The following is a 25,830-nucleotide window of genomic DNA, read 5'->3' as shown; positions in this document are numbered from 1 at the left end:
GTTTCTCTCTCTCTTTCTCCCTCCATTCCCTCTCTAAAAATAAATAAATAAATAAATAAATAAATCTTTTTTTAAAAAGTTGTTTACTTTGGCCCAGGTATAGGACATTATATCTCTTTAAATGAGAATGTAGCCATGCTTAGTTCAAGCAGAGACCCTACTCAGGTTAATATATATTAGGAGGAGTAAGGGGCTCTCCAAGGGCCTCAAAGCATAGAAGATAAGAAATTTGGCTAGGGTTGCATTAAGAAATGTTATCACTGAGAGTCCAGTTCTACATGAGTAAGAATGTGTTTGGGAGAAATTAGTGAGATGTCCAGCTTGGAAACAAGCTGGAAGAAGGCCCTTTGTTAAAAATTTGCTGTACTCTCTCTCTGCCAGACACTAAGATGTAGAGGTAACAGCTGGCATATACTACATGCTAGGAACAGTTCTAAGTGTTTTCTAATGCAGCTGTTATTCTTGTCTTCATTTTACAGGTGATGAAACTGAAGCACAGAGAGGTTAGGCAACTTGGCCATGGTCATGATAGGGGAACTCTATCTTAAAGCTTTTAGCCTTAGTTATAGTTGATAGGGTTAAGTGATTAATGCATGAGGAAAGCTGTGATTCCAGGAACTGGAATGCATGACATATGTGACTCCAGCAGGTTGACAAGCAATTCCACCTTTGTGCTCTAGGGGGTCTGCAAGCTGTTGGAGATGATATCTGAGCTATTGTGTTCCAGGGAGAGAAGGTTATGATGCAGATAAAGAATTGTTGATCAACAGATAAAGAAGTACTAGGAAAATCACAGCCAAACTGCAACTCTTACCCCATTAAACTTTTTTTCAAACCCCTAAACTATCCATTCTTCTCTTTATAAAAAGATCAGTTTGAAGTGAGATGTTAATACAGTTTTTGAGGGTACATAACCCACCATCTTCTCAGAATGCTGGCATATGAACAAAGCACCCATAAAGATGCAATCCTTGTCTCTACTTATTGGTTCTGGTAGTAACATGCAGCACAAATGCTGGCTTTTCCAGTTTTAGTCACACAGTTTGTAAGTGGTAGCCTTTAAACCCATGTAATCTGGCTCCAGAAGTCATGATCCTAACCCCTATGCCTCAGAGATTAATAAAATCCAGCTCCTACCTTCTGGTAGACATAGTCCAACGGGGGAGACAGAAAAGTAGCCCAGTAGTTACTATACAGAGTGATACATTCTCTGACAGGTGCTTTGTACATTATCTGATTTAACTGTCACAATGAGACTACAAAGTGAGTAGTACAGTTGAATCATCTGAGGTGCAGAGAAGTTGAATGGTTTGCCTGAGGCCATGCATCTACCAATTTGTCCTAGCCAGACACTGTCCTAGGCACTGGTTGCACAGTAGTGAAAAATAAAAACAACTGAGAGACAATAAATAATAATTATAATATTTACAATACATGAGTATCTGATATACTGTTTTATAAGGTAAAATAAATATGCACAAAAGGAAAGTACAGTCAGCCCTCTTTATCCATAGGTTCTGCCTCCCAGGGTTGGGAATCCTCAGTTGTGTGAGATCCAATAGAAAGCATTGTTCTACACCATTTTACATAACAGAATTGAGCATCTGAGGATTTTGGTATCTGTGGGGGCCCTGGAACCAACCTCCCATGGATATCAAGGGATGATTGCAAGCAGGAGGAGAGTGAGGGGTGTACCAGGTTGCAATTTTAAATGAGGATGGGTCATGGAAGGTCTCACTGAGATTATATTTCAGCAAAGGGACTTGGGCTTGTACACTGAAGGCAAGAGGGAGCCAGGGTAGGGTTCTGAGTATAGGAGGGATCTGATCACAACTACCTCTTATTTTTATCTTCTATTGAATTTATTGAGGTGACATTGGTTAATAAAACTATGTAGGTTTTGTTAGGGTGGTCAATGGATGATGTGGGCTGTGAAAGAATTCACAAAAAGAAGAAAGTGTAGAGAGTAAAGATTTTATTTACTCTTCAAGAAAGGAGAGGGGCATGATGTGGAGACACACACCAGCACTGAGGGGTGGGGGCTTTGAGCTTTTATTGGATTATAATTGGACTGAAAGGGTGAGGGGGATGCTGTTGTGTGGCCCTGGGCTGTTGGAGTGTTGTAACAGAGGCTGCGGTTTGTTCCAATATTGCTTCTGCCTGTGGCTGCAGGGAGGGGTTAGTCACGTTCTGTTTTTGCTTTCCAGTAATTTCCAGTCCTGGGGACAAGCTCAGAAGAGGAAAATGGCAGTCATGTTTAACAAGGTCATAGGCCTGCTCAGCAAATGGTACCATGGAAGCACATGGTGCCTTTTCATTTCCCACTCTGGTTTTAAAATAGATTTATTCTTAATGACCTGGCCCGGTTCTGGTTCTGGGGAGTAAATACAAAGGTCTCTTCTTCTTTAAGTACTTCAGATGGGCTAGGGATGTGGAGCTATCCCTGTCTATGGGTCTGGGTCTGGGTCCTTAAGGAGAAGAGGTGGGATTGGACAGCCCATAAAGCAAGAGCTGTGACTGGAGGCCATTTGTGGAGAGAATCTTCCAGAGCCTGGACACTCTGTTGAATGAAGGATATGAGATATTTGAAGAGGCATGGCCTAAAAACAAGAAGAAAAAGGCTTCTATGGGTCCTAGGAAGGGAATTAGCCAGGAAAACCAAGAGCAGATATTGAACTTAAAATCTCCAAAAGGGAGAGTCAGAATAGTGGGTTAATTCTGTATGGCTGACACTGCATCAGTAGCTCTCAATAGTTCCAAGTCAAAGGATGAAAGAAAAAAATGAAGCATTAGCTTGGAAGAAAACTAAGGAAACTAGGATTCAATCAGTTTGTGGGTGACAATTGGACATTGTGATTTCCACTGAAACACAGTTTCTCTTTCTAAAATCACCCTCATTTTATCAAAGAGACTGTATGAAGTCCAGTTTCAATTTGGCCTGATTATTTGCATGAACACAAAAAGAATAGTAATTGACAGTATAGGCTCTTTCAAATCTGTTTTGCTAGAATTTTACAAAGCATCTTCAGATAGAGCTTTAGTCAGCCCTTCAGGGCACAGAAGCCAAGCCACACAGTTGCCATATGGCTTTGCCTATAATCCCTATAGGTTTGGTTGGATTCCTCAAGTTCTTGAGGTCCCCGAAATGTCTTTAGGTTCCTTCCTTGCTATCTTTCAGGATTGTGGCCTTCGTTCCTTACATAGAAAGATTATCATGAACCATGTGACCAAGCAAGGTACCAGGCCATTTTTCCAAGGGGCTCTTATTGGCTTCAAAAATCAGTCTTAACTCCTTAAGGCTTTCTGGGGACATCCAGAGTCCAGGCATGACTCTTTCGATCGTGACAAAGACTTGGTTAATAAAACCACATTTGAAAACTGGTGCTATTATAAAGAGAACAGATTCTTACTGGGTTTATGCAAACAAACATGTTACCATGAAAATAATACTCACTCATTAAGAGTTGCCAAATTCTGGACAGATTTGATAGGGAGGAAAATAGAAATGTTTCAATATTGCTTATGGGGGTATACCTTATAAATTATTCTAAGGAAAGAAGCAAGTTTTATTATAGCTGGAAAACAAAAAGATTTAAAGTTAGCAATATTTTGAACAAAGTCATAAGAATAACAATTATCTTTAGTTCATTCAGGCCCATATAACCAATTTTGTTTGTGTTAACTATTCACCAGTATTTCCATGAACCTAGTTATTCTAAGGGTTCTATAAATCTTCATTTACTTTAAAGATATAACCTACTTAGATACCTGCAATTTAGAGTAAGTCAGAGTCTTTTTCATGAGCCTATCCAAAGTACATTCACAAATGCATTAAAGGAAAACAGTGACTGTTTATAAATTACCAAATTTAAAATGGCATTTTTTGTAGATTCGATTAAAATGCAATTGATAAAGAACTTTGCTTCTTTGTAAGATACAATATTTCAAGATAATAATTTCTTGATAAGAATTACTATGAAATGACATAGGAGAACAATATAAAACCTATATTTTTAGATTTAACACACAATCTTAATATATATAAAGACCAAACAGTATGCAAGGTTTTAAGATGTTGTACAGCACTTATCAGAAGTGTGCTTTGAGCATTGGAAACAATTCATATATTCCCAACATGTGGGTTACAAATACCAGAGTACCACTGTTCAATGACCCCACAGGGAACCATCACTCTTGGCTTGTCCAGTGTCACTAATAGGACACCTGTTACCCCTGAGAGCTTCCTGTTTGAACTTGATTCTGAATCTTTGCAAACTCCTTTCAGGGGTAGGTTGAAATTTCTAGAAAATTTATTTTTATAAAAATATATGTATACAAATAAAACAGTTCTTATTATTCCATTTGGCAAAGCTTCCCATGTAATTTCAAGCATATTAAATAGGCCTAATTAGTTAAAAAATGTCTCTTTTGTAAGGAGGGAATAAATCCTTGAAGTATTCCAGGGGCCCATTGGAATAACTTGAAGTTATTTCTCAGTTTTTTAAATTTTAACTTTGGGAAGGTTGTCAAATATACTTAACCACAAGATTATTATATAATTTTTTTGTAGAACACTTTTTGTAATAACTCTAAAAGACATTAATTAAACTTAAAACTGGTTTTAATATCAAATATTTGGTCCAGAACATAAGATCTTGCTTAGTTTATATAAGTACTTAACATCTTAGGCCAATAAAATATTACACCCTAGTTATGCCTTCCAGAGGCAGAAAACGTACCACATATAACACACAGACAAATGCATATCACATAAAGACCACACACATGAAGACTGAACACATAAAGACCACACACATAATTTCAATTACTAATTTTTGTCGAGAAAGTATTAGATTTCTTTTATTTGCTTTTGACAACTTTTAAGAAGACTGGAAAGGGAATGGAAGGCCCTGGGTGGTGTGTCTCAGTGGATCGAGTGCTGGCCTGCCAACCAAAGGGTCACCACTTCCATTCCTAATCAGGACACATGCCCGGGTTGTGAGCCAGGTCTCCCATTGGCGGGGAGCAAGAGGCAACCACACATCGATGTTTCTTGACTTCTCTTTCTCCCTCTTACCCTTTCTCTAAAAATAAATAAATAAAATATTTTTTAAAAAAGGGATAGAAGGTCCTAAAAACCAAGCAAGAAGACCTGTTAGGACTTTCAATGAAAGCTTTAAGGACTGCTAATGAGGGGTGGAAATAAAGTCTTGGCTCCAAGAATATAGCAGCAGGGAAGAGCCTGGGTGGGGTTTCCTTGGTCCCTGAAATGTCAGAAACGTGGTGACAGAAGATGCTGCAGATGGAGGACCAAGAGTCATAATCCACACCAGCAGAGAAATACACAGGGATAGATGTGTTTACCCTGTGTCTGAGGGTGACCTCACCAATAACAAGAACACCAGCCAGATGCCCTGGGGATGGATTTAACCCAGGAAGACAGGGGACTCCATAGAAAGCCAATTTGAGAAAGTCACACTGGAAGAGAGTGAAAGCCTGTTTGACCTGTGGATGTGTTTACCCCATGCCCTGATGGTGGCCTTACCAATGACCAGGGCACCAGCCAGATGCCCTGGGAATGGATTTACCCCACTCAGACAGGGGACTCAACTCCATACCTGCCCGTGGATGTGTTTACCCCATGTCCTGAGGGTGGCTTTACCTTCTATTTCAGCATCGACAAAATGCATTTTGATGAAGGATTTACTCCACAGTTGACAGGAAGGTTTCCCCACACTGATGAGGGCAAGAGAAAGTGTAATGAAAACAACTCCAGGTACCCCCAGAATCATCAAAGAATGTCACCAGAAAGAAATTAGGCAGAGAAAAGGTATTGGAGTCTGATTGAGGTTTTTTTCTTCACAAATTTAAAACTTCTACAAACTTCTACAATTTTCACAAACCTTTCTGCAACTTTCACAAACTTTCTTATCCCTTTATAAATAACCACCTTTAGAATAAGTCACTTTCAATCCCTGTCCTTCAAAATTGCATCTCCATGCCTTATGGCTTCTGTTATTAAAACCATACAAACTTCTTTCCAATTTTAACTTTTAACTTTTAGAACTCTCAATTTCCAATAATGACTAAAAAGTAAGCAACCAGCATTCCATAGATTGGCTTTCATGAACACATCTCATGACCTTTAGAAACATAGGTTGCTTTATTGGCAAACACATTGCCACTTTCAAGAAATACACCTCCAACAAAGCACAAGACATTTATCTACAGCTCCAAATCCATTTTACAGCCTCTGTGTAATAAATAGTCAAAAGCATGTCTAGCAATCAGTTTCAGTATTTCATGTTATTTCAAAATACTTAGACATTCAATAACTTTTATCAGAATTTACTACCTTAGAAAGGAATAGCTGAAATAAATTAAATTGATTTGATAGATATAGCTAAGGTTTTCCCTCTTTTTTTTTTAAAGATTTTATTTATTTTATTTTTAGAGAGGGAAGGGAGGGAGGGAGGGAGAGAGAGAGACAGAGAGACAGAGAGAGAGAGAGAAACATCAATGTGCGGTTGCTGGGGGTTATGGCCTGCAACCCAGAAATGTACCCTGGCTGGGAATCGAACCTGGGACACTTTGGTTCCCAGCCCGCGCTCAATCCACTAAGCTACGCCAGCCAGGGCTGGTTTTCCCTCTTTTGATAAGAATTATCTCCCCCAAATTTGTATTTTAAAAGGTGGCCTAGACAAGAGTTCTTGAAGAAGACCAGGTGTGTGCATTTCAAAAATGTAGGGAAAGAAAAGCAAGCTTCTCCTAGAAGGACTTTGGTTTCATAAAGCCAATTACCTATAAGTTTTTTTAGGTGAATAGGGTAGACTTTGGAAAGGCAAAAGGATTTGGTGGGCTTTGATGTTCTGTATCCACACCTCTGGCCCTGTAAAGACTTTATTCATAAAACAAAGAGTTGTTTTTAATACCTCAATATTTGGCTGGCCACTCAAATGTTTGAAGAGGACTGATGAATCCATTTACCCATATTTGAAATGCTTTTTACATCTGGGTATATTTTTCCAGTTTACTGACAGCATATAGCTTAGGGTCATCTCTGAGAACCATGAAAGTCTAAATGTATGAAACCTCTGTTCAGGTCCAATTGCAAGATAGGATCGAAATGAATGGTGTCATTGACGGCCAAACCTCTCCATTGCCCACTTTATATTGAGACCAGGCCATGTTACAAAAGAAGATTAGCCTTATTCTTGAGGGACTCAGGGTCAGATTCCTTCCAACTGGTATGTACCCCAAAAGGGGACTCTTCAGGCACTGTGGACTGGTTCAGGTTTCAAGTGTACAATTCTATAACACATCATCTGTATATTGTATTGTATTCACCATCCAAAGTCAAGTGTCTTTCCCTCACCATTTATCCCCCATTTACCGTCTTCTACCTTCCCCTCGCCCAGCTTTTGTCTATGCGTTTTTAAAAATCTCTTCACCTTTTTCACCGCTACTGCCTTTTAGACTGATCTTTCTGGCCATGGTGGAGAAAATAGACTTTCAAAGGGGCACAAGAGTAAGAACAGGTCAACCTCGTTACTGGGGTGAGACATGATTGTGTTCTGGGCTAAGATGGTAGCAATGGGGGAGTGAGGTATGGCTGGATTCACTGTAAAGGTAGAGTTTATGGGGGTTGCTGATAAATTGGATTTGTGGGGTTTGAGAGGAGTTCGGAATAGCACCAAGGTTTCAGGGACAGTGAAGTTGCCATTAATTGGGATAGGGTGACAGCGAGAGTAGTTTAGGGGTAAGGTGGGGGGATGTGCCCTGGCACAAAGTTAAAGAGCTCCGTAGGCACTGCAGACAATGAAGCTCTTTTCTTTCAGAGAGCTTCTGTTATTGTTTTTAAAACGACTGTCTTCCTGCACTACAACAGTGTTAGGCACAGAGCCGGTACTGATAAATATCTGCTCAATGTTCACATGAACAAACATGACAAGCCTGTTTCCTTTATTTTTAGGAAAGTAATAGATAAAATAATATTTACTAGCGAAGGGCCGAGTCATGACCATGCCCATGAAACTTCCTACTTAAGTGCGTCTCTAGCGCATCAAGATTCCACGGAGAAACTCCTCCGGGAGAGGCTTTCTGCGCCTGCGCGTCTCCTAGCAGCTACTGGGCGGGGCCTTGGGACTTTTGACACAAGGGGAGCCTTGTGACGCAGTTGTGCGCGGGGAGGGGGGGCGGGGGTAGGGAGTGACCGCCGCGAGCCTAGCCCGCCCTCTTCCGCTGCGGCGCTGGGAATGGAAACATCTGCGCCACGTGCCGGAAGCCAGGTTGCGGCGAAAACAGCACGCCACTCCCTGTCCTACGGCGCTGAGCCTCCGCGGGAGTCCTCGCGAGACGAGATCGCTGAAATGGCCGCGTCCAGTCAAGGTAGGGACCGGCGCGCGCGCTGCCGGCGCCGCGGGGAGTCGCCTTTCGTGGCAGCGCGCGGGGGACCGGTGCACACGCTCACAGAATTCCCCAGGGAACCTAAAGAGCTCAGGGGCAGGGAGGGCGTCCAGGGTTTGCCCCGGCCCAGCCGATCCCTGGGTCCGGCCAAGGTCAGGCGCCAGGCTGGGGCCGAGCTGCCCCAGGGTGTTATCTCCTATTGGGTTCAGACTTCTGGCGCGGTCCCCAAAATCCTAAACCCTGAGACATTCCGTCACTGTTGTCAGAAGGCTCTGGCACTGAGGCTAAGGCGGCTTCTTTATCACTTTGGACGTTCATCACAAACACCTGGCAAGTGTTTGCGTGCGAGGCGCTTTCCTTGGCGCTATTGATGATTTTCAAAGAATAGTACACTTGGGGCGGTACTTTGAAATAGTATTTTATTTAGTCTGAGTAGCCAAAAGATTCCCAATAATATATTGCGCAATACAGCATGTGTTTAAATCGTTCTTCTTACCCTACTTCTTTGAATGCTTCATAGTTATATTCAATTCAGCACTTGCTTACAAGAACTGATTACTAAACAGAGCTATCATCGAAAACTTAATTATATAAACTTAAAGTTGCGTAAGTTATGTTTAAAACGAAGGCAGCGGCTCTGGCTGGTGTGGTTCGGTTGGTTGGAGCGCTGTCCGGGAAACCGAAAGGTTGTGGGTTTGATTCCTGGTCAGGGCACATGCCTGGGTTGCGGGTTTGGTCCGATCCGGGCGCGTTCGAGAGGCAGCCCATCTGTATTTCTTTCTGACATCTATGTTCTCTACCTCTCTCTCTCCCTCCTTTCCCTTCTCTCTCTAAAATTAGTAAGCACGTTTAGACACAGGAAACAGACGGACAGCTGCCAGAGGGGAGGAGGGTGGGAGACGCAATGAAAGATGGTGAAGGGGTTAACCGAATAGCATTTTCATACAGTCCCCAGACACGGACAAAAATATGGGGATTGATTTAGGGAGGGGAGAGGGTGGGGCTGGGAAGCCGTGGGGAAAGGGAGAAAAAGCAGGAACAACTGTAATAGCACAAAAAAATAATCGGTAAGCATTTCTTCGGGGGAGGGGGGAGAATGTTTAAAAAGCCGTGAAAATACTCAAAACTCATCACTTGTTGCCATGTTTTGCTGTTATCGATAGATACCCTTAAGGCTATTTACATTTATTGCGTCTATGTGGTGGAAATAGTATGGAGTGCTACTAAGCATCTCTTCCCAAACTGTGTTCAGTGATGTCACAATTCAGTGATGTCACGTTCACAGTGAATGAACACACCATGGAAACTGGCATACACTACAAATCAGCCCTCCCTCAAAACCAATGTTTAAACATTTACCAGCACACCACTGAATATAGGTGACTAAGGGGTTGGGATAAACAGTATAATTATTTTCCTGCAGAGCAGACTGCTTTTATTCACTTAAAATGTGTAGGTTGACCAAGTATTTGCCCATTGGAAATTGTTTGGAGAAATTTCAGTCTTCATCATAGTGATGATCACATAACACTGTGATCATTGATATCCCATAAGCAAGGCTAATGACTTATTTTTGTCTATATAGTGCTTCATAGTGCTTGTTGAATGACTGAAGTTGTGTGAACTATATGTCTCTAATTTGATCCCCCCTTTGACTGGAACTCCTTTTGAGTAAGGGGGCTGGTAAAATTACATGAAAGCAACACTCAGAACTCACTCTTGTCTTCAGTGATACTTAACCCAGGGAGAGAGTTCCTTTAACATGGTAATATTTTGTTATTATATTAGAATTTTTTTTAATTTAACTATCTGTAAGGCCATAGAAGGCCCAGTTCGTTACATTCATATTTTGGCTCTGCTGAATTGGGATCTATAATCCATCTTGAATTAATTCTTGAATTATATTTTGTGGATGATACGTAAGGTGGGGATTGAGGTTGTTGTTTTTACAGATTTAATAGTGCTAACACAATTTGTTGAAAAGACTTTTTTTCCACATTAAATTACCTGTAGGCTATGTTTTGAAAATAAAATGACTGTATGTATAGATCCACTTCTGAACTCTATATTCTCTTCCATTTATATGTTTGTGTATCCGTAGGTGAGGTGTACATTGTGTCATATATGGTAGCTTCGTAAGTCTTGAAAGTCCTTGACCGTTGTTCTTTTTCTCCCAAAAAGTGCTTTGGCTACTTATGCACATTGTCTTTTCCTAAACGACTGCAGCGATATCTTCCATTCCACATGCTTTTTTTCCCTGCTGTGGCTTTGACACCCCTTCCACTGAGTGATGGGGTCCATAGTTCCTCTTGAATCTGAGGGGGAGTTTGTGACTGCTCCAGCAGGATGCAGTGGAAGTAATACTGCTTGGCTTCAGAGGCTACGTCTCAAATGGTAACTTAGCTTCTGCCTACCACTTGGACTCACTCACTCTCTCACTTCCCCCTTTGGGACAGGCACCCTTGACACCATGCTTTAAGGAAGCCTAAACAAACCCACACACAGGCAGACTGTGTGTGTGACTATAGTAGATGATTCCAGACCCCTACCTGTAAGTCTTCCAGTTGAAGCCCCAGACATCAGGCAACACATCCTGTCTGGATTCCAGATCCACTGAGTCTGAGAGCATAGTGAATGATTGTTTTGCTCCATGAAGTTTGGAATAGTACTCTAGGCCCTTTGCATCTCCCTATAACTTTTAGAAGCAGTTTGTCAGTTTCTAGATAACAACCTGCTTTTTTATTAGAATGGCATTGAGTCTATAGATCAATATGGAGAAAATGAACATCTTACAAATGTTGAGTCTTGCGAAACATAGTATTATATATCTCCAGTCATTCTTCAGTTTCTGGTATTGTTATTTTACAGTGTAGATAGGTCTTATGCATCTTTCATTAAATTTATTCCTATGTTATCTTCCCACAGAGAAAAGGGATTAGACTTTTTATTTTATTAAGTCTTCCCTTCTTGGGCAAATAACTTCTGAACTTCCATTTCTTAGTTATAAAATGGGGTTAACAAGTAGCACCTTGTTCTGTGGATTTAATTAGATATACATGTTTATTGCTTAGCATTTTCTGGTAAGTAGTAAGAGCTCAATGAAATATTACCTCCCTCATATTTATTATCACTAGAGATCTACATAATAACAGAATTTGTGGGCTATGGAATAGTATTGAGTTACTCCTGAAAAGGAGAAGAAAATCCATTTAATTTAGGATGAATTATTAAAAATTACTACCAATTTTTCCTAGGTCCTTTTGGCTGTTTTTAAATTTGAGAGGAAAGGCTAGACTATTGATTCTATATTGTCTGGGGTTTTTTCCTCTTAAAGAGGAAAGTAATCCTCTTTCCTCTTAGGATACAGATAGTGTCTCTTAGGATACAGATAGTATCCTAAGTATCCTAAGAGATACTATCTGTTGATTTTGGTCTGATTTTTAAAAATTGCCAGTCAGAATTTCAGAGTTAATTTACTATTTAAATTAGAATAATATTTGGAGGTTCTTACTATAACTGTCTCTTTAAAAATCTCTTAATCTAGTTGGCAATGGTAGTGTTTTATTGTAAAAGTAAATATTTTCTTATTCAGTATCTTAATTCTTATAGGAAATTTTGATGCACTAGACCTTGCAGAACTTGCTAAAAAGCAACCATGGTGGCGCAAGCTATTCGGCCAGGAGTCTGGGCCCTCAGCTGAAAAGTATAGCGTGGCAACCCAGCTGTTAATTGGAGGTGTCACTGGATGGTAAGTAATGTGAACGATGTCCAGTGTCTGGTTTTTTTACATGGTTTAGTATTGCGGTTGTAGGAATCATTTTCTTTAACCAATAAAAAGTACATTGACTTCTGTGCAATCACTTAATGTGTAGCATTTATCTACATCATGTTTAAGTGCCATTTAATAGTCACACATAGTTTTTACTACAATCCAAGTATTAAAATATACATTATATATTATTACATATACTATATACATTATATATTATTACATATACTATAGTATATGTAATAATATATAATGTAACCATATAATATTATGTAGCATTATAACATATAGTGTAACCATATAATATTATGTAGCATTATAACATATAATGTAACCATATAACATTATGTAGCATTATATAAAATAATATAATAATATTATATTATAGCATGCTATATAATAATATAAAATATATATTTTTTCCTTTTTATAACAACTCTCAGATTGGTAATGTTATTAACTATTTTCATTTTACCCGTTTTATTGAGAAATAAATGGCACACATCACTGTATAACTTTAAGGCATATAGCATGATGGTTTGATTTACATATATTATAAAATGATTACAATAGATTTGGTTAACATCCATCCTTTCATATAGACACAATGAAAAGGAAAGAAAAAATTCTCCTTATGATGAGAACTATTTGCATTTGCTCTTTTAATAACATTCCTATATATATAATGTATATTACATCCCTGGTACTTACTTGCCTTATAAGTGCAAGTTTGTACCTTTTGACTACCTTCCTCCAATTCTCCTTCCCCTTGCCCTCTTAACCCTTTTTCTAGGATTCCACATGTAAATGAGATCATACAGCATGTCTTTCTCTAACTTACCTCACTTAAGATAATGTTCTCTAGGTCCATCCATGTTGTTGCAAATGGTAAGGTTTTTTTCTATTTTTTATGGCTCAATAATATTTGATACATATAAAATATTTATGTACTTAATGCATATATCTCAAACTGTTTCCATGTACCTGACAGCCTGTCAACTTGTCTGTTGTTGGTTTGATTTTTGCAGGTGTACGGGTTTCATATTCCAGAAGGTTGGGAAGTTGGCTGCAACAGCTGTGGGTGGAGGATTTTTTCTCCTTCAGGTCTGTATTCTTAGATGTTTGGGATATCCATTTGACTGTTAGGGATGTGGTATGCAGAGCTGTAATATAGTCCTGGCTTTGTTACACTAGAATAGCCTTCGCACTTGTTTATATGTACTATTTGAAATGCTAGTGACCTTTGAGTGAAACTTCATCAATTACTAGTTGCATTTTATTTTGTCATTTATAAAATGGGGACATAAGTACATATTTCTTATAGCTTCCTTACAGAGTCGTCTTTAATGTCTTTGCATAGACTTTTATTGTTTTTTAATATTTATTTATTTTTAGAGAGGGGAAGGGAGGGGGAGAGAGAGAGAGAGGGAGGGAAACATCAATGTGTGGTTGCCTCTTATGTGCCCCCCACCGGTGCCTGGCCCACAACCCAGGCATGTGTCTTGACTGGGAATTGAACCAGTGACCCTTTGCTTCACAGGCAGGCTGGCACTTGATCCACTCAGCCATACCATCCAGGGCTATTGATTTTTTCCATATAGTTTTTGTATGTCTGTGGTTTGATTTTATTTCTAGATACCTCATAGCTTTAGTTGCTCTCCTGGCTTTACTTGTGCACTTGTCCTTAGTCCTAAGGCTATCTCCCAATTGATAGATAACACTGTCAGTGAGTGGATAAGAGTGTCTGTTTTCTGCCCCAGCTGGTGTGGCTTCTGCTGTGGTGGGGGGCGTGGGAGAGGCAACCACACACTGACGTTTCTCTCCCTCTCTTTCTCACTTCCTTCCTCTCCCTCTAAAAATAAATAAAATAAAATCTTTTGAAAAAAAGAGTGTCCATTTTCTCACATCCTTATGACTGTTGGATATTTTCAATCTTTTAATTGCCTCCAATCTGATAAAAATTAATAGTTGCACATTAATTTTAATTTCCTTGATTACTTGTGAAGTTGAACTTTTCCTTTTATTGGCCACTTTCTTCTGTTAGTTTCCTTTACCCATTTTTCTAGTGGGTTTTTTCTTACTAATCTCTAGGAGAATTTCTATTTTTATGAATATATTAATGTTTTGTTTATTATATGTATTGCAAATATTTTCTCCAGCCTGGTTTGGGTAACTTAGTTGGTGGTACCATTAACTAAAGTAGAGACTAGACACAGGGGTGTCGAACTCATTTTCACCGGGGGCCACATCAGTCTTGTGGTTGCCTTCAAAGGGCCCAGTGTAATTTTAGGACTATATATATGTAACTACGTAGTTACATATATAAACTAACTATAGTTATATAGTTAGTAACTATATAAACTAACATATAACTACGTAGTTATATATATAAAGATAACATATAACTATGTAGTTATATATATTCTTACTATATATATAACTACATAGTTATATAAGTTTATAGTTACTATATATAGTTACTATATAACTACTAGTTATATAAGTTTATAGTTGCTATATGTAGTATACTAGTATGTAGTATATAGTTGCTATATATAACTATGTAGTTATATAAGTTTATAGTTACTATAGTAACTATACTTACTATATATAGTAACTATACTGTAGTAATTATACTATAAGTATAAACATAGTTACTAGTAACTATGTTTATACTGTGTGCAACTATGTTACGTAGTTACATATATATAGTCCTAAAATTACATTGGGCCCTAGGGCAACCGTGAGACTGATGTGGCCCCCAGTGAAAATGAGTTCAACATTCCTGGACTAGAGGAAGAGCAACAAGGCAGGAAAAAACTATAGAAGGGAGAAGAGCTTTAGATATTTAGAGATATTCAGGTAGATATGACTCAACAAAACTTTGGTGGAGAGGAGTGATATTAGTGGAGGATTGATTGATAGACTGTAATCAGTTTCTTAGTTCCATGGGTAGTACTAATCCACCAGAAAACTGCATATTTGAATTAGTTTTATCCAGTTCACACATTCTTTTTTTTAAGATTTATTTATTTATTTTTAGAGAGGGAAGGGAGGGAGAAAGACAGAAAGAGAGAAACATCAATGTGCAGTTGCTGGGGGCCATGGCCTACAACCCAGGCATGTGCCTTGACTGGGAATCAAACCTGCGATGCTTTGGTTCGCAACCCACGCTCAATCCACTGAGCTACACCAGCCAGGGCTCTTATATCTTTTTAAAAAGACTTTATTTATTTATTTTTAGATAGAAGGGTAAGGAGGGAGAAGAAGAGAGAGAAACATGATGTGCAAGAGAAACAGCAATCAGTTGTCTCTCTCACGCCTCCTCCTGGGGACCTGACCAGCAACCCCAGCATGTGCCCTGACTGGGAATTGAACCTGCAACCTTTTATTCTGCAGGCTGGTGTTCAGTCCACTGAGCCACTCCAGACAGGGCAACCTTACATCTTGACTTCCAATTCTGATTTTACCATTTTATTTTTTAAAGCTAATTTAAAACTTTAGAGAGGGGTAAGAGTATAAATAAAGTAAAAGAATTGTCAGCAGTCAATGAAGGGCAATTTATTGATTTCTGGCACCAAACATAGGGCCTTCCATGATGTTGAGTGAATGTCATTGTCAAAAGAACTAGATGTCAAATGTCTCCAAAAATGGAAAGTCAGAAGGGTTTTTGATAATGTACTTCAATGATTTATCCTGACAAAAAGAAACAACAAGCCCATGTTCCTTATTTCTTGCTGTTGTTGAAACTATAGGTTGCAAACCATACTGGGTACATCAAAGTTGACTGGCAACGCGTAGAGAAGGATATGAAGAGAGCCAAGGAACAGCTGAAGATCCGTAAGAGCAACCACTTACCTACAGAGGTGAAAAGCAAAGCTGAGGAGGTGAGACTGCTTTCATTTACATGAAGTGTGTGGAGAGTGCAGACAATTTTGTACGTATAAAAATGGGGCTAGATAGACCTACTTGCCAGCTTTGGAAAGAACAGCTTCACCTCAGAGATAGTTTTTAAAAGTTGGATAATTGAAGTTTTTGGTGGCTTGTCAGTGAGTGAGAATGCAGAGTGATACATGCACGTATATGAGTCAGTCATCTCTTGAACTAGTTCTTGTAGGGATGGGGACAGTGCAACAAGTGGGAGGATAAGGATGCAGATTGTATAGCCAGTATGATCATTTTATATCCATACACATCTCTGAAATGTCCAAACTTTACTTATCCTACATAGAACTAGTGGAATGTCTAGTCCTGAGGTTGGCAACATTTTTTTGTAAAGGGCCAAATGGTAAATAATTTTAGCTCTGTAAGCAATGTATTGTCTCTTATAACTACTGACCTCCGCTGTGTAGCAAGAAAATAACCATAATTGATATGTGTAGGCAACTGAGTGCAGTTGTATTGCAGTGGACTTTTATTTAAAAACATGCAGCCAGCTGGATTGTCCCATGGGGTGTAGTTTGCTAACCCCTGATCTAATGCATGAAGGCAAGTTAGGTTGTATTGGCTGGCACAGGAGAAACAGGGAATTTTTTTTCCTTTTTAAAAGGATGCATTTTGTTGCTGCTTTATTACCTTTAGAAATATGTCAAATGTCCCAAAGACACAAGTGCCCTGAACTTGAGGGAAATAAAGCAGCATCTAGGTTCCTTGGCACCTTTTATAGCCTGGAGCAATGGGGTTCTGGATTCACAAAGAAAAGAGGTACTTTTGATTTAAGGGTAGATTGAAATAGGCCTTGTTCTTGAGGCATTCAGACTCCAGTAGCAGTGAAAGGAAGAAGTTGTGTAATCAGATAGAATAGTTGTTAATAGGTGAATTTAGGTTAAACGTGGCAGATTAATTATGTGCATTTATCTCCACTTCCTTCTGAAATATATACAAAATAAAATAAGCCTACAAGGACCAAGAGAACAGGAGAGGAATACCAGTAGACAATAAATGTCAGCAAATATTGGGGAGTTGGAAAGCAGATGAGTGGTAGATGATATAGCAGACTAGAAAAATACTGAACAGAGCTCCACATCGCCAAGTACATGATGACAATTTCTGTGGTGGTGAATGGTTGGCTAAAGGTAGCCCTTTACGCAGAGTGGAAAGTGGCATTTTTCAGGGCCCAGGATCACAGATAGTCCCCCCCCCTTCCTTCCCTTCTTCCATCCATCTTCCTCAAGCTCAGGTTGTGAAAGTTATATGTTTCTCATTTTGCCAAAACTTGGTTATTCAAACAGTTACAAAAGTAAAAGATGATTGTTGAAAATGTCTTTCATGATAAGGTTAATGTTTGATTACAACTAACTATTGACTCAACAGAGGGAACTTGTTATAAACTAACCAAAAGGTTGGAAATTGGTTTATTCCACAAATTTCTGTATTCCTTTTCTCTTTAAGACATATTTATTATTTTTTAGAGAGGAGGGAGGGAGAGGAACATTGATCCATTGCCTCCTGCACACACCCTGATAGGGGACCGAACCCCCAACCCAGGCATATACCCTGACTGGGACCTTTTGCTTTGTGGGACATTGCCCAACGAACTGAGCCACACCTGCCAGGGAAGATTTCTATATTCCTATTAATGGTCTGGCATTGTCACATGCCTCAGGGACAGGTTCCCCCCTCAGAGCCCATGGTCTTACTTGGTAAGACCAGGCTTTCATTACCAGTAGGCTCAGTATAGGTTCAGTATTTAGCTACAACAGTGACTCAGTGAGAACAGTTTTACTGGGGTGGTGGAGTTGAAAGTGAAACTATAGCAATTTGAAGAATGAGTAGGAAGTAAGAAAAATAATGAAAGCAATTATTTCAGGAAGTTGTATGATTTTTTTCTATTCCTCTTGATGGCAGATGGGAGAGACAATGCCCCACGTAGGGAAATGTGAGGTCCAATTGAGTCAGGGGGAGTGAAAGTGACACAAGAAGATTTAGGCTCAGTGGGAGTGAGGGGGCTAGAGGTTCCCAGGAGGATGGAGCAGAGAGTGGAAAAGGTCAGGGGAAAGTCAGGATGTGAGTGGCTCTAAATGGTTGGATGATGAGGTCATTGTACTTCTGTTGAAGAAATGATTAGGCTAGAATACCAGATGTGTTGTCCCTAGGAACACCTTCTAAGGTGGTGGTTGTACTTGAAAGAAAGTTCTCTCTGAAATGAAGATTATAGAGTAGGGACATGGGAGCCAGAGAGTGCTGAGGATATTCTCTGAGTTTCAGATGAGTGGGAACTTTTACAGGAGTTTGGAGGTTTTGGGAATTTAAGAAAATAAGCACTTCTCCTGTTAATCGTCCTCTGATGTGAAGTATGAGAATGAGAATTCAGAGCATCTACTTAAGATGAGGTCTTGGAGGGAGACGGGTGGATAGGTGGACAGATGAATGGATAGGATGAATACGTGGAGAAATTTGCAGGGGAGACTTCAGAGTGAGCAGCCTCTAGTGGAGAGGAGGTATAGAAAATGGAAGGAGTGAAATTAGAAATTGTGAATTGACTCTATAGCCAGTTTATTGAATGCAGCTTTACTCTTTCCCCATAACTGCCCCCGTGAACTTAGTCTTTCCCTGTGCCTGCATGAACTTTTGGGCATAGTTCTTAGCTCTGTCACTAAAGAAGGAATCTATTGAATTGCCTTTGACTTCCCCTCATCCCCCATATGCAATTACCTGGTTACACAAAGTCCTGCCCTGAAAACAGCACTTGAATTTGATTGCTGTGCACTAGCAGCTCCACTACCGCCTTGATCCAGAGACCTATCATCTCACCTCCTTATCTGATCTGCTTCCTGTTGGGCTCCCCACACAGCCAGGGGTCATTGTCACATGTTAGTCTCTTCATGGCTTCTGTTGCCCTGTGGCTAAAGTACAAACAACAGATGAGGGGATCGACATTATCAGGACTACATAGATAATAGAGATGATTTCTAATGCTAATAATGTCCTTAGTAAAATAGCCCATTGTGCTATCTTCTGTTCATAGGTGGTGTCATTTGTGAAGAAGAATGTTCTAGTGACTGGAGGATTTTTTGGAGGCTTTTTGCTTGGCATGGCATCCTAAGGAGGACGACTCATTGTTCCTGCTTTTTCCAACTAGCTGCCTCTTCACTCCATCATAGGACATCAAGTCTTCTCTTCCTCCTCCTCTTCTCCTGTGCCTTTCTCCCCGCTGCAGCATATCTGAATGGCTTCTGTAGGCATCTGTTGGTACAAACTGATATGGCCCTACTGTGAGCCTCATGACAACAACGGAAGAGACAATAGACATTAACTCTCCTCCCAGAACACTCCCTATTTGACTAATCTGTAGGTCAACAAGAATGTTCCTTTCCCCCTACGTATGATACTTACTAGAACTTACTGCAAGATGGCTCACCATGGAGGATGAGTGGATCCTCAAAAGTTGTCCCAAACAATTTGGAAAAGGCATAACAAGCACATGGATAACCATATTATGTGCTACATGGAAAGGAACTGAATACATTTGCCTTTAAGCATGAAAGATTTTGGTATCTTGGTGTCTACTTTCTTTTTTAGTTGGTTTTAGATTATAGAAACAGAGATATTTATACCTGATAAATTATCCTGACAAAATAATGGCACAAGTACTATAATTGAAAAATTATGAATGTAGAATGAACTTGCACTAAAGGTATATATGCTGAACAGAAGATACTGTGTTTGGTGGGAAAATCTTTAGGGAAATAACCAATAGGTACATCGTTGGAAGTCAGACTTAATCATTCATGGGCATTAAGATATTATCCAGGAGGTGGGGGTTTCTACCATATAGGATAGTGCTCATGACTATTCCCAAAGGGTTTGTTTATGGTAAAAGAAGTGACTTTAGGTGGGAGAAGGAATAAGCTTTTGGGTTTTTCATAAAAAAGATTTTAAGCTTTGAATTGTGAAGTATTCTTTACTTGTCAAAACATTGGATGGTCATAGTTTATCTGCCAATTCTATTTCTTTGTCCAGTTAGCATAAAATACATAACATTTGAACCAGAGTTTTAAAGGGATAGCATTTTAGATTTTCAGAATTGAGAATGGTGGCAATAGCATATGTAAAATAAATTATTTACATTGTGAATTGTAATGTCTCATGATGACTCTGACTCTTACACTTAATTCTTTAAAATAAAAGTTTATAGAAACACATATGCTTAGAATCTTAGCACATTTTGCTCTAATGGCCTGATATCACATCTGCAATCCTATCTAGAATATATGCTTCTAGAGGGCAAGTCTTGTGTGTTCACCATTATACCTATCAGGCCTAGCACTTAATGGGTACTCACTGTTTGTTGAATATATGAATAATGATCTCATACAAAGGTATCTGGAGAAGGGACTGATGCAAAAAATTGAGACTATGAGTTCTGGGAATGCAGAACATTTGGAATTAATTTGTAAACTTGCAGGTGATCCCTTGCAAGTTTAAGCCCTTCCTTTTAAAATATTTGCCTTTTAACTTAGCTTGGGAATGATGTATTGAACATGGATATTATAACTACCAGTGGATTTGTGGAACTTTTTAGAATTCATGTGTTCCCATTTTTCTCATTACATTACGGTAGTACTTTAAAGCAGCATAAGCTATTTTGCTTACAATATTTATGAATTGTCCCCAATAATACTATAAGCCTCTTTGTTGCATATTTTTATACAAGAACTTAAATTTTTTTTCACATTTTATTACGGAAACTCTCACACATAAACAAATAGAGAAAACAGCACAGTGATCCCCTATGTATCTACCACCTACCTACAATGATAATCAAATTATAGCTTGTTTTACCAATTATTTTGAAATAAATACCAAGTGTGTCATTTTATCATATTTAGTATGTATGTCTAAAAGGTAAGAACTATTTAAAAATCATAAATGTAATACCTTATTATTATACCAAAACCCTATACTTCTTTAATATCAAATATCTAGTCAGTGTTCAAGATTATCTTAAGTTTTACATTTGTTCGAATCAAAATCCATGTAAGGTCCACATTGAATTTGGATATGTCTCTTAAGTCTCTTTTATATGTTCTTTTTATTTTGACTTCCATTATATTTATTGAAGACACTAATTAATTGGTTCCCTAGTTCCCCACATTCTGCTTCTGATCCCTGGGTGCCTGTGTTATGGCAATCAAGGCTGAAGCCATTTGATGACCCTACTCATGTGACTCACCTAGACCAATGGAATGGTGACTAAAACCTAACTAAAGTGCCCTGTGCACTTTTGGGTTGCATGTGGGGGAAGAGTGGCCACTGAATGCCTCTCCAGTAAGGTGTGGGTTGCCTTACGTCCATCTATTTTTTCTGTGATTATTGGCGATGACAACAAAGATTAGCAGGTTGGTCTAAACTGCTTTGAGTGAGTTGTTATAGTAGATAATAGGCCAAAACAAGATAAATAGGTCCTTCCTAAAGTTTATTCCCAGTTGTCTGTCTGCTTCTGGGACCCTGAGGGGAATGGTTGAGGTTAATAATCCATGTTGGCCTCATGCTGCTGCTATGAGAATGGCCTTGAGTTCTACCCACTTGTGGCTGTGCAGAGCTGGTGCTGGGGTTGAACACTGGCAGTGCTGTGGCACATTGGGTTTCAGCTGAGCTGAACCTCCAGTGAAGTAGGCTCAGGCTTCAGGGGAGCCTCTAAATTGAGGCCCTATTGCCAGCAGCTTTGTTTCAGGTGGTGAAGTGGGAGATAAGATTTCTCCCAAAATAAGAGCTCTTACCCCTTTGTGCATAAACAAGATACCAAGGCCAGGCTACTGCAGCCATGAATTCAGTTTTCATTTGACTAGCGAGGCACGTATTTTTCTCCAGAGTCCAGTAATGTGCTAGGCGTCCTTTTGAGTGGCGGGGACAGGGGTGGGGGAAGAAACAGTTTTTCTTTGACTAATTGAGAGATTCTGTGCTCCCGAAGGTTCCAACCCAGCAACTTCATTTTGAACATGTTCAGAGTTTCATCGCCCCCTGCTGGCAGGGACGTGGTAACGCCAGACTCAGGGCTTCTTTAGCTTGACCCCGACTGAGAATCTCCTCTGGCACAAAACACATCCATCCATCCACACCTGGTGGCTGGAACCCCTGTGAGACTCTTCTTCCCTTTGGCTCCTCACACCACAGCGTCCTCGCCACTCTGGGCCACCCTTTGACCCAGTGTCCCTCCTGGAACACTGATAGAACACGGATGGAACCGGATAGGGTGGGGCCTTGGGGCCGGGTGCAGTAGAGCTATAAGGGTTAACTCTCCTGCCCCAAGTTCCTCCTGGTGCCAGGGGAGAGGGAGCCAGGGGCGTTTTCGTTTTACATGGCTGCGTTCAGGTTTGACAAATACTCCAATGTTTTCAGCCTGCTTAAGGAGAGACTCCTCATTGGTTACATAGTTTGAGTTCACAGAAATTCCTGCCTGACCATCCCTATTGCAATGAGTATCACTGCCATTGTGATAACATACTAATAACATTTTTCTCCTGTTGCTGTCTTTGCTTCAGCCTCTCACCACTCAGCCTAGGACATTTAGCAACAGGACTGGCGGGGGCGAGGCTTTTCTTCCCACGTGGCCTAGCACTTGGGTGAAAACCCTTCCTACTAGACCTGGACAGTTACCCATCTCATGGATGCTGGCAGAAGACAGGAGGTGATCACAGTTCGAGGATGATATTATTATTATTATTGTTGTTTCAAATGTTTTATTGTATAATAAAATTAGCTAACATTATTCTCACATGTAGATTTGTCCATATTGCTTAACAGAGATAGAAGAAAGGATTGGATTATTTATATTCATGCTTTCTCCCTCTCCCCTTCTCCCTCCTTCTCCCCTTCTCTCTCCCTCTCCCACCCCTACCTGTAGCCACTCTCTTCTCTTCCCTCCTTCTCTCCCCGCCCCTTCCCTTATTCATTTTCTGAAGGAATGAATCTTATATAATTGTAGGTAACAAACTCTTTGGGAGGGTGCTTGTGGTTTTGAAATGCAGTTACTGTGTAGTTAACTATTATAAGAATGTTTTTACCATCATCCTTTCATTTGGCATTTGCCAGAAAGATGGACATGACTAATGGTTGGGTTCTTATTTGAAATCTCTACTTTTGTATAGTTTGGGAAAATACAATAAATCTCTGCTTGAAAAAGGTAGTATGGGGTGGATTTGAAATTTCTGAGTATCATTAATTTTCATGATGATCTGTGTCTTCTCTGAAGGAAATTCACTTAAGGCCAGTTTAAACCCTGTAGGGAAAATTAGACTGCTGCCCTCTCTGCTTCCTCCACCAACTTATCAGTTTGTTTCTTTGTCATGAAGTCCAGGTTTGGGGCCTTCTCAATCACTTTTAAAAATGTTAGATCTCTTGGAGAATTGAGAAGAAAGTATCTGGACCTGATTTCCCAGGAATCATATGGTGTGGCTTATATCTGTGATGTTTGATTAAGGAATCATGAATTTTAAGGTCACTGTTTGTCTAAAGAAAATTGTTTCACTTTTTCCTCTTTTATATAAAACATAAGTCAGCTTATGACTCACACAAACTGTCTACCTTTCTGAATTTGAAATGCTAACAAATGTCATTAGGATTACTGAGAGCAGTGGTTCTTGTCCTTGCTTGCACATGGGAATCAACCTGTGGAATTTTGAAAACTACTGACACCTGGCTGTCATCCTAGAGACTCTTGATTCACTGGTCTGGGGTACCATTGAGACAGTCTGAGTTTTTAATATGCCTTAGATATTTCTAATGAGTAGCCAAGGTTGAGAATCACTGAAATACGGAGTTGGAAGCTAGCACTAATAAAATTATAGTTCTGCTGTTAAAAGTGACTGCTTAACTGGCCCTTTAAAGCCTTTTAAGTTAAGTGCCATGCAACTTCAGATGCTGAACATAAGTGTAATATTAAAGTTTATAAAATGTTACAGGAATAATATGGAGTGTATGCTGGGAAGAGCGTTGTCACACTGTAGCATAATGGCACAGCAGGGGCTTTTGTCATCAGTTGATGCCAAAGCTATTAGGTGAAAGGCTGTGGGATATTCATAGGGCACCAACATATCACCTCACATATTATCCATTACAAAGAGAAAATTACCTTTGCAGATGAGGTCTGTCTGTCTCTACTTAACCAAGTGATTAAACTTATTGTCATGAAAAACCTATTTACAAACTTTTTTCATAACTAAAATGCAGATGAGATCATACTTCTTACCTTCCCAGTTCTTCCATGAAGACTGAGATTCAGAACTAATCATGGTCCCTAACACATAAAAACAATCACTAAATGTTAACCTTCTCTGATGGCTACTTTTCTGTATGCCATAATAGCTAAGAAGAATAAGATTTAAATCAATATCTGCCAATAGATGTTGGCTTAAACTGAGACAGGACTGAATTTAAAGATAGGAAGTAATGACTGATTTGAAGCTTTAAAAGCCCTAAATAAAGTAATATACCTTAGGAAAAAAAAAAATTTGAAACAGTCTGAAATTTGAGTAAATAATTTTGTAATAAAACACAGGAAAGCAATCTATTTGATCATGTGATTCCTAATGTAAATCCTAATGCCACTATCAATTGATAATTTTATTTTTCCTTTTTTAATCCTCTCCTGAGGACATACTTATTGCTTTGAGAGGAAGAGAGACACCAATATGCCAGGGAAATGTCAACTGGTTGCCTTTGGTATGTGCCCAGCCATGCACTGAACCTGCAACCTAGGCATGTGCCCTGACAAGGAATCGAACCCACCTTTTGATTTACTGGATGACACACCAACTGAGCCACGCTGGCCAGCACATCAACTGATAATTTTAAATGTAATTTAGATTTGTATATGATAGTTTTAAAATACTTTATTAAACTGTTTCACTAACACAAGAGTTCATTTAAATGGTTTCACGAGCTTGTAGCACTGTTAACCTGGTATGTGGACCAAACATCTCTAAGGCACCAGTTCTCCAAGTCCCACTGGAGAACATTCACCCTGCGAGATGCTGTCTGCAAAGTGGGTTTGCTGGGTACACTTTGGAAAGTACTGCATACAATAATCCTTCCCAAAGAATCATAACTCACATTAGCATATGAAAAGCTCTGAAATCTTACAGGAAAGAAACCTGTTTTCTTTAGTCTAACCTAGCATTCTCCAGACTAATTTAAACAAGACTTTTTCCCTTTGTCATAGTAACTCCTAGAAACACTTTGGGGAATGCTGTTTTTAAAGAACAGTTGGTCTCAAATAATAATGGTATTTGAACATCAGTGATTATCTCAGTCCATTCATAGCAATGTAGCCTTTTTCTAGTGTGCTAGAAGAGGCAAGGATGGATTTATCCTGTTATGGCCTGAATGTTTGTGTACTCCAAAATTCCTATGTTGAAATCCTACCTGCCAATGTGATGGTATTTGTCTGTGGGACTTTTGGCAGGTGATTAGTTCATGGGGGTGGAGCCCTCATGAAGGGTTGGTACCCTTATAAAAGAGACCCCACAGAACTCCTTCACCCCTTCCATTATGTGAGGACACAGCAGGAAAGAAAGCCATTTACGAACCAGGAAGTAGGCTTTCACGACACTGAATCTGTGGCCCCTTGGCTTTGGCCTTTCAGCTGCCATAACTGTCAGATATAAAGGCCTCATCTGTGGTAGTTTGTTACAGCTGCTCGAATGGACTAAGAC

At 39.5% G+C, this 25,830-nt stretch overlaps 1 protein-coding gene across 1 annotated transcript; it reads left to right on the top strand.

The window, feature by feature from the left end:
* Window positions 1-8,197: 8,197 nt before the first annotated feature.
* On the top strand, window positions 8,198-20,867 carry FUNDC2 (FUN14 domain containing 2). Its single transcript, XM_028523143.2, has 5 exons — window positions 8,198-8,388; window positions 12,016-12,154; window positions 13,204-13,279; window positions 15,931-16,062; window positions 19,143-20,867. Exons 1-5 carry the CDS (start codon window positions 8,256-8,258, stop codon window positions 19,218-19,220), a joined length of 558 nt encoding a protein of 185 aa, XP_028378944.1. The 5' UTR covers window positions 8,198-8,255; the 3' UTR covers window positions 19,221-20,867.
* Window positions 20,868-25,830: the final 4,963 nt, after the last annotated feature.

Source organism: Phyllostomus discolor, chromosome X (assembly GCF_004126475.2).
Source record: "Phyllostomus discolor isolate MPI-MPIP mPhyDis1 chromosome X, mPhyDis1.pri.v3, whole genome shotgun sequence".
NCBI classification, from domain to species: Eukaryota; Metazoa; Chordata; class Mammalia; order Chiroptera; family Phyllostomidae; genus Phyllostomus; species Phyllostomus discolor.
This window is presented reverse-complemented; position numbering and strand designations above follow the sequence as displayed.

Coding starts and splice junctions, on each gene's coding strand:
- FUNDC2 (XM_028523143.2), top strand. CDS start 8,256: ATGGAAACATCTGCGCCACGTGCCGGAAGCCAGGTTGCGGCGAAAACA. Junction 8,389..12,015: donor AATGGCCGCGTCCAGTCAAG/GTAGGGACCGGC, acceptor TAATTCTTATAG/GAAATTTTGATGCACTAGAC. Junction 12,155..13,203: donor ATTGGAGGTGTCACTGGATG/GTAAGTAATGTG, acceptor TGATTTTTGCAG/GTGTACGGGTTTCATATTCC.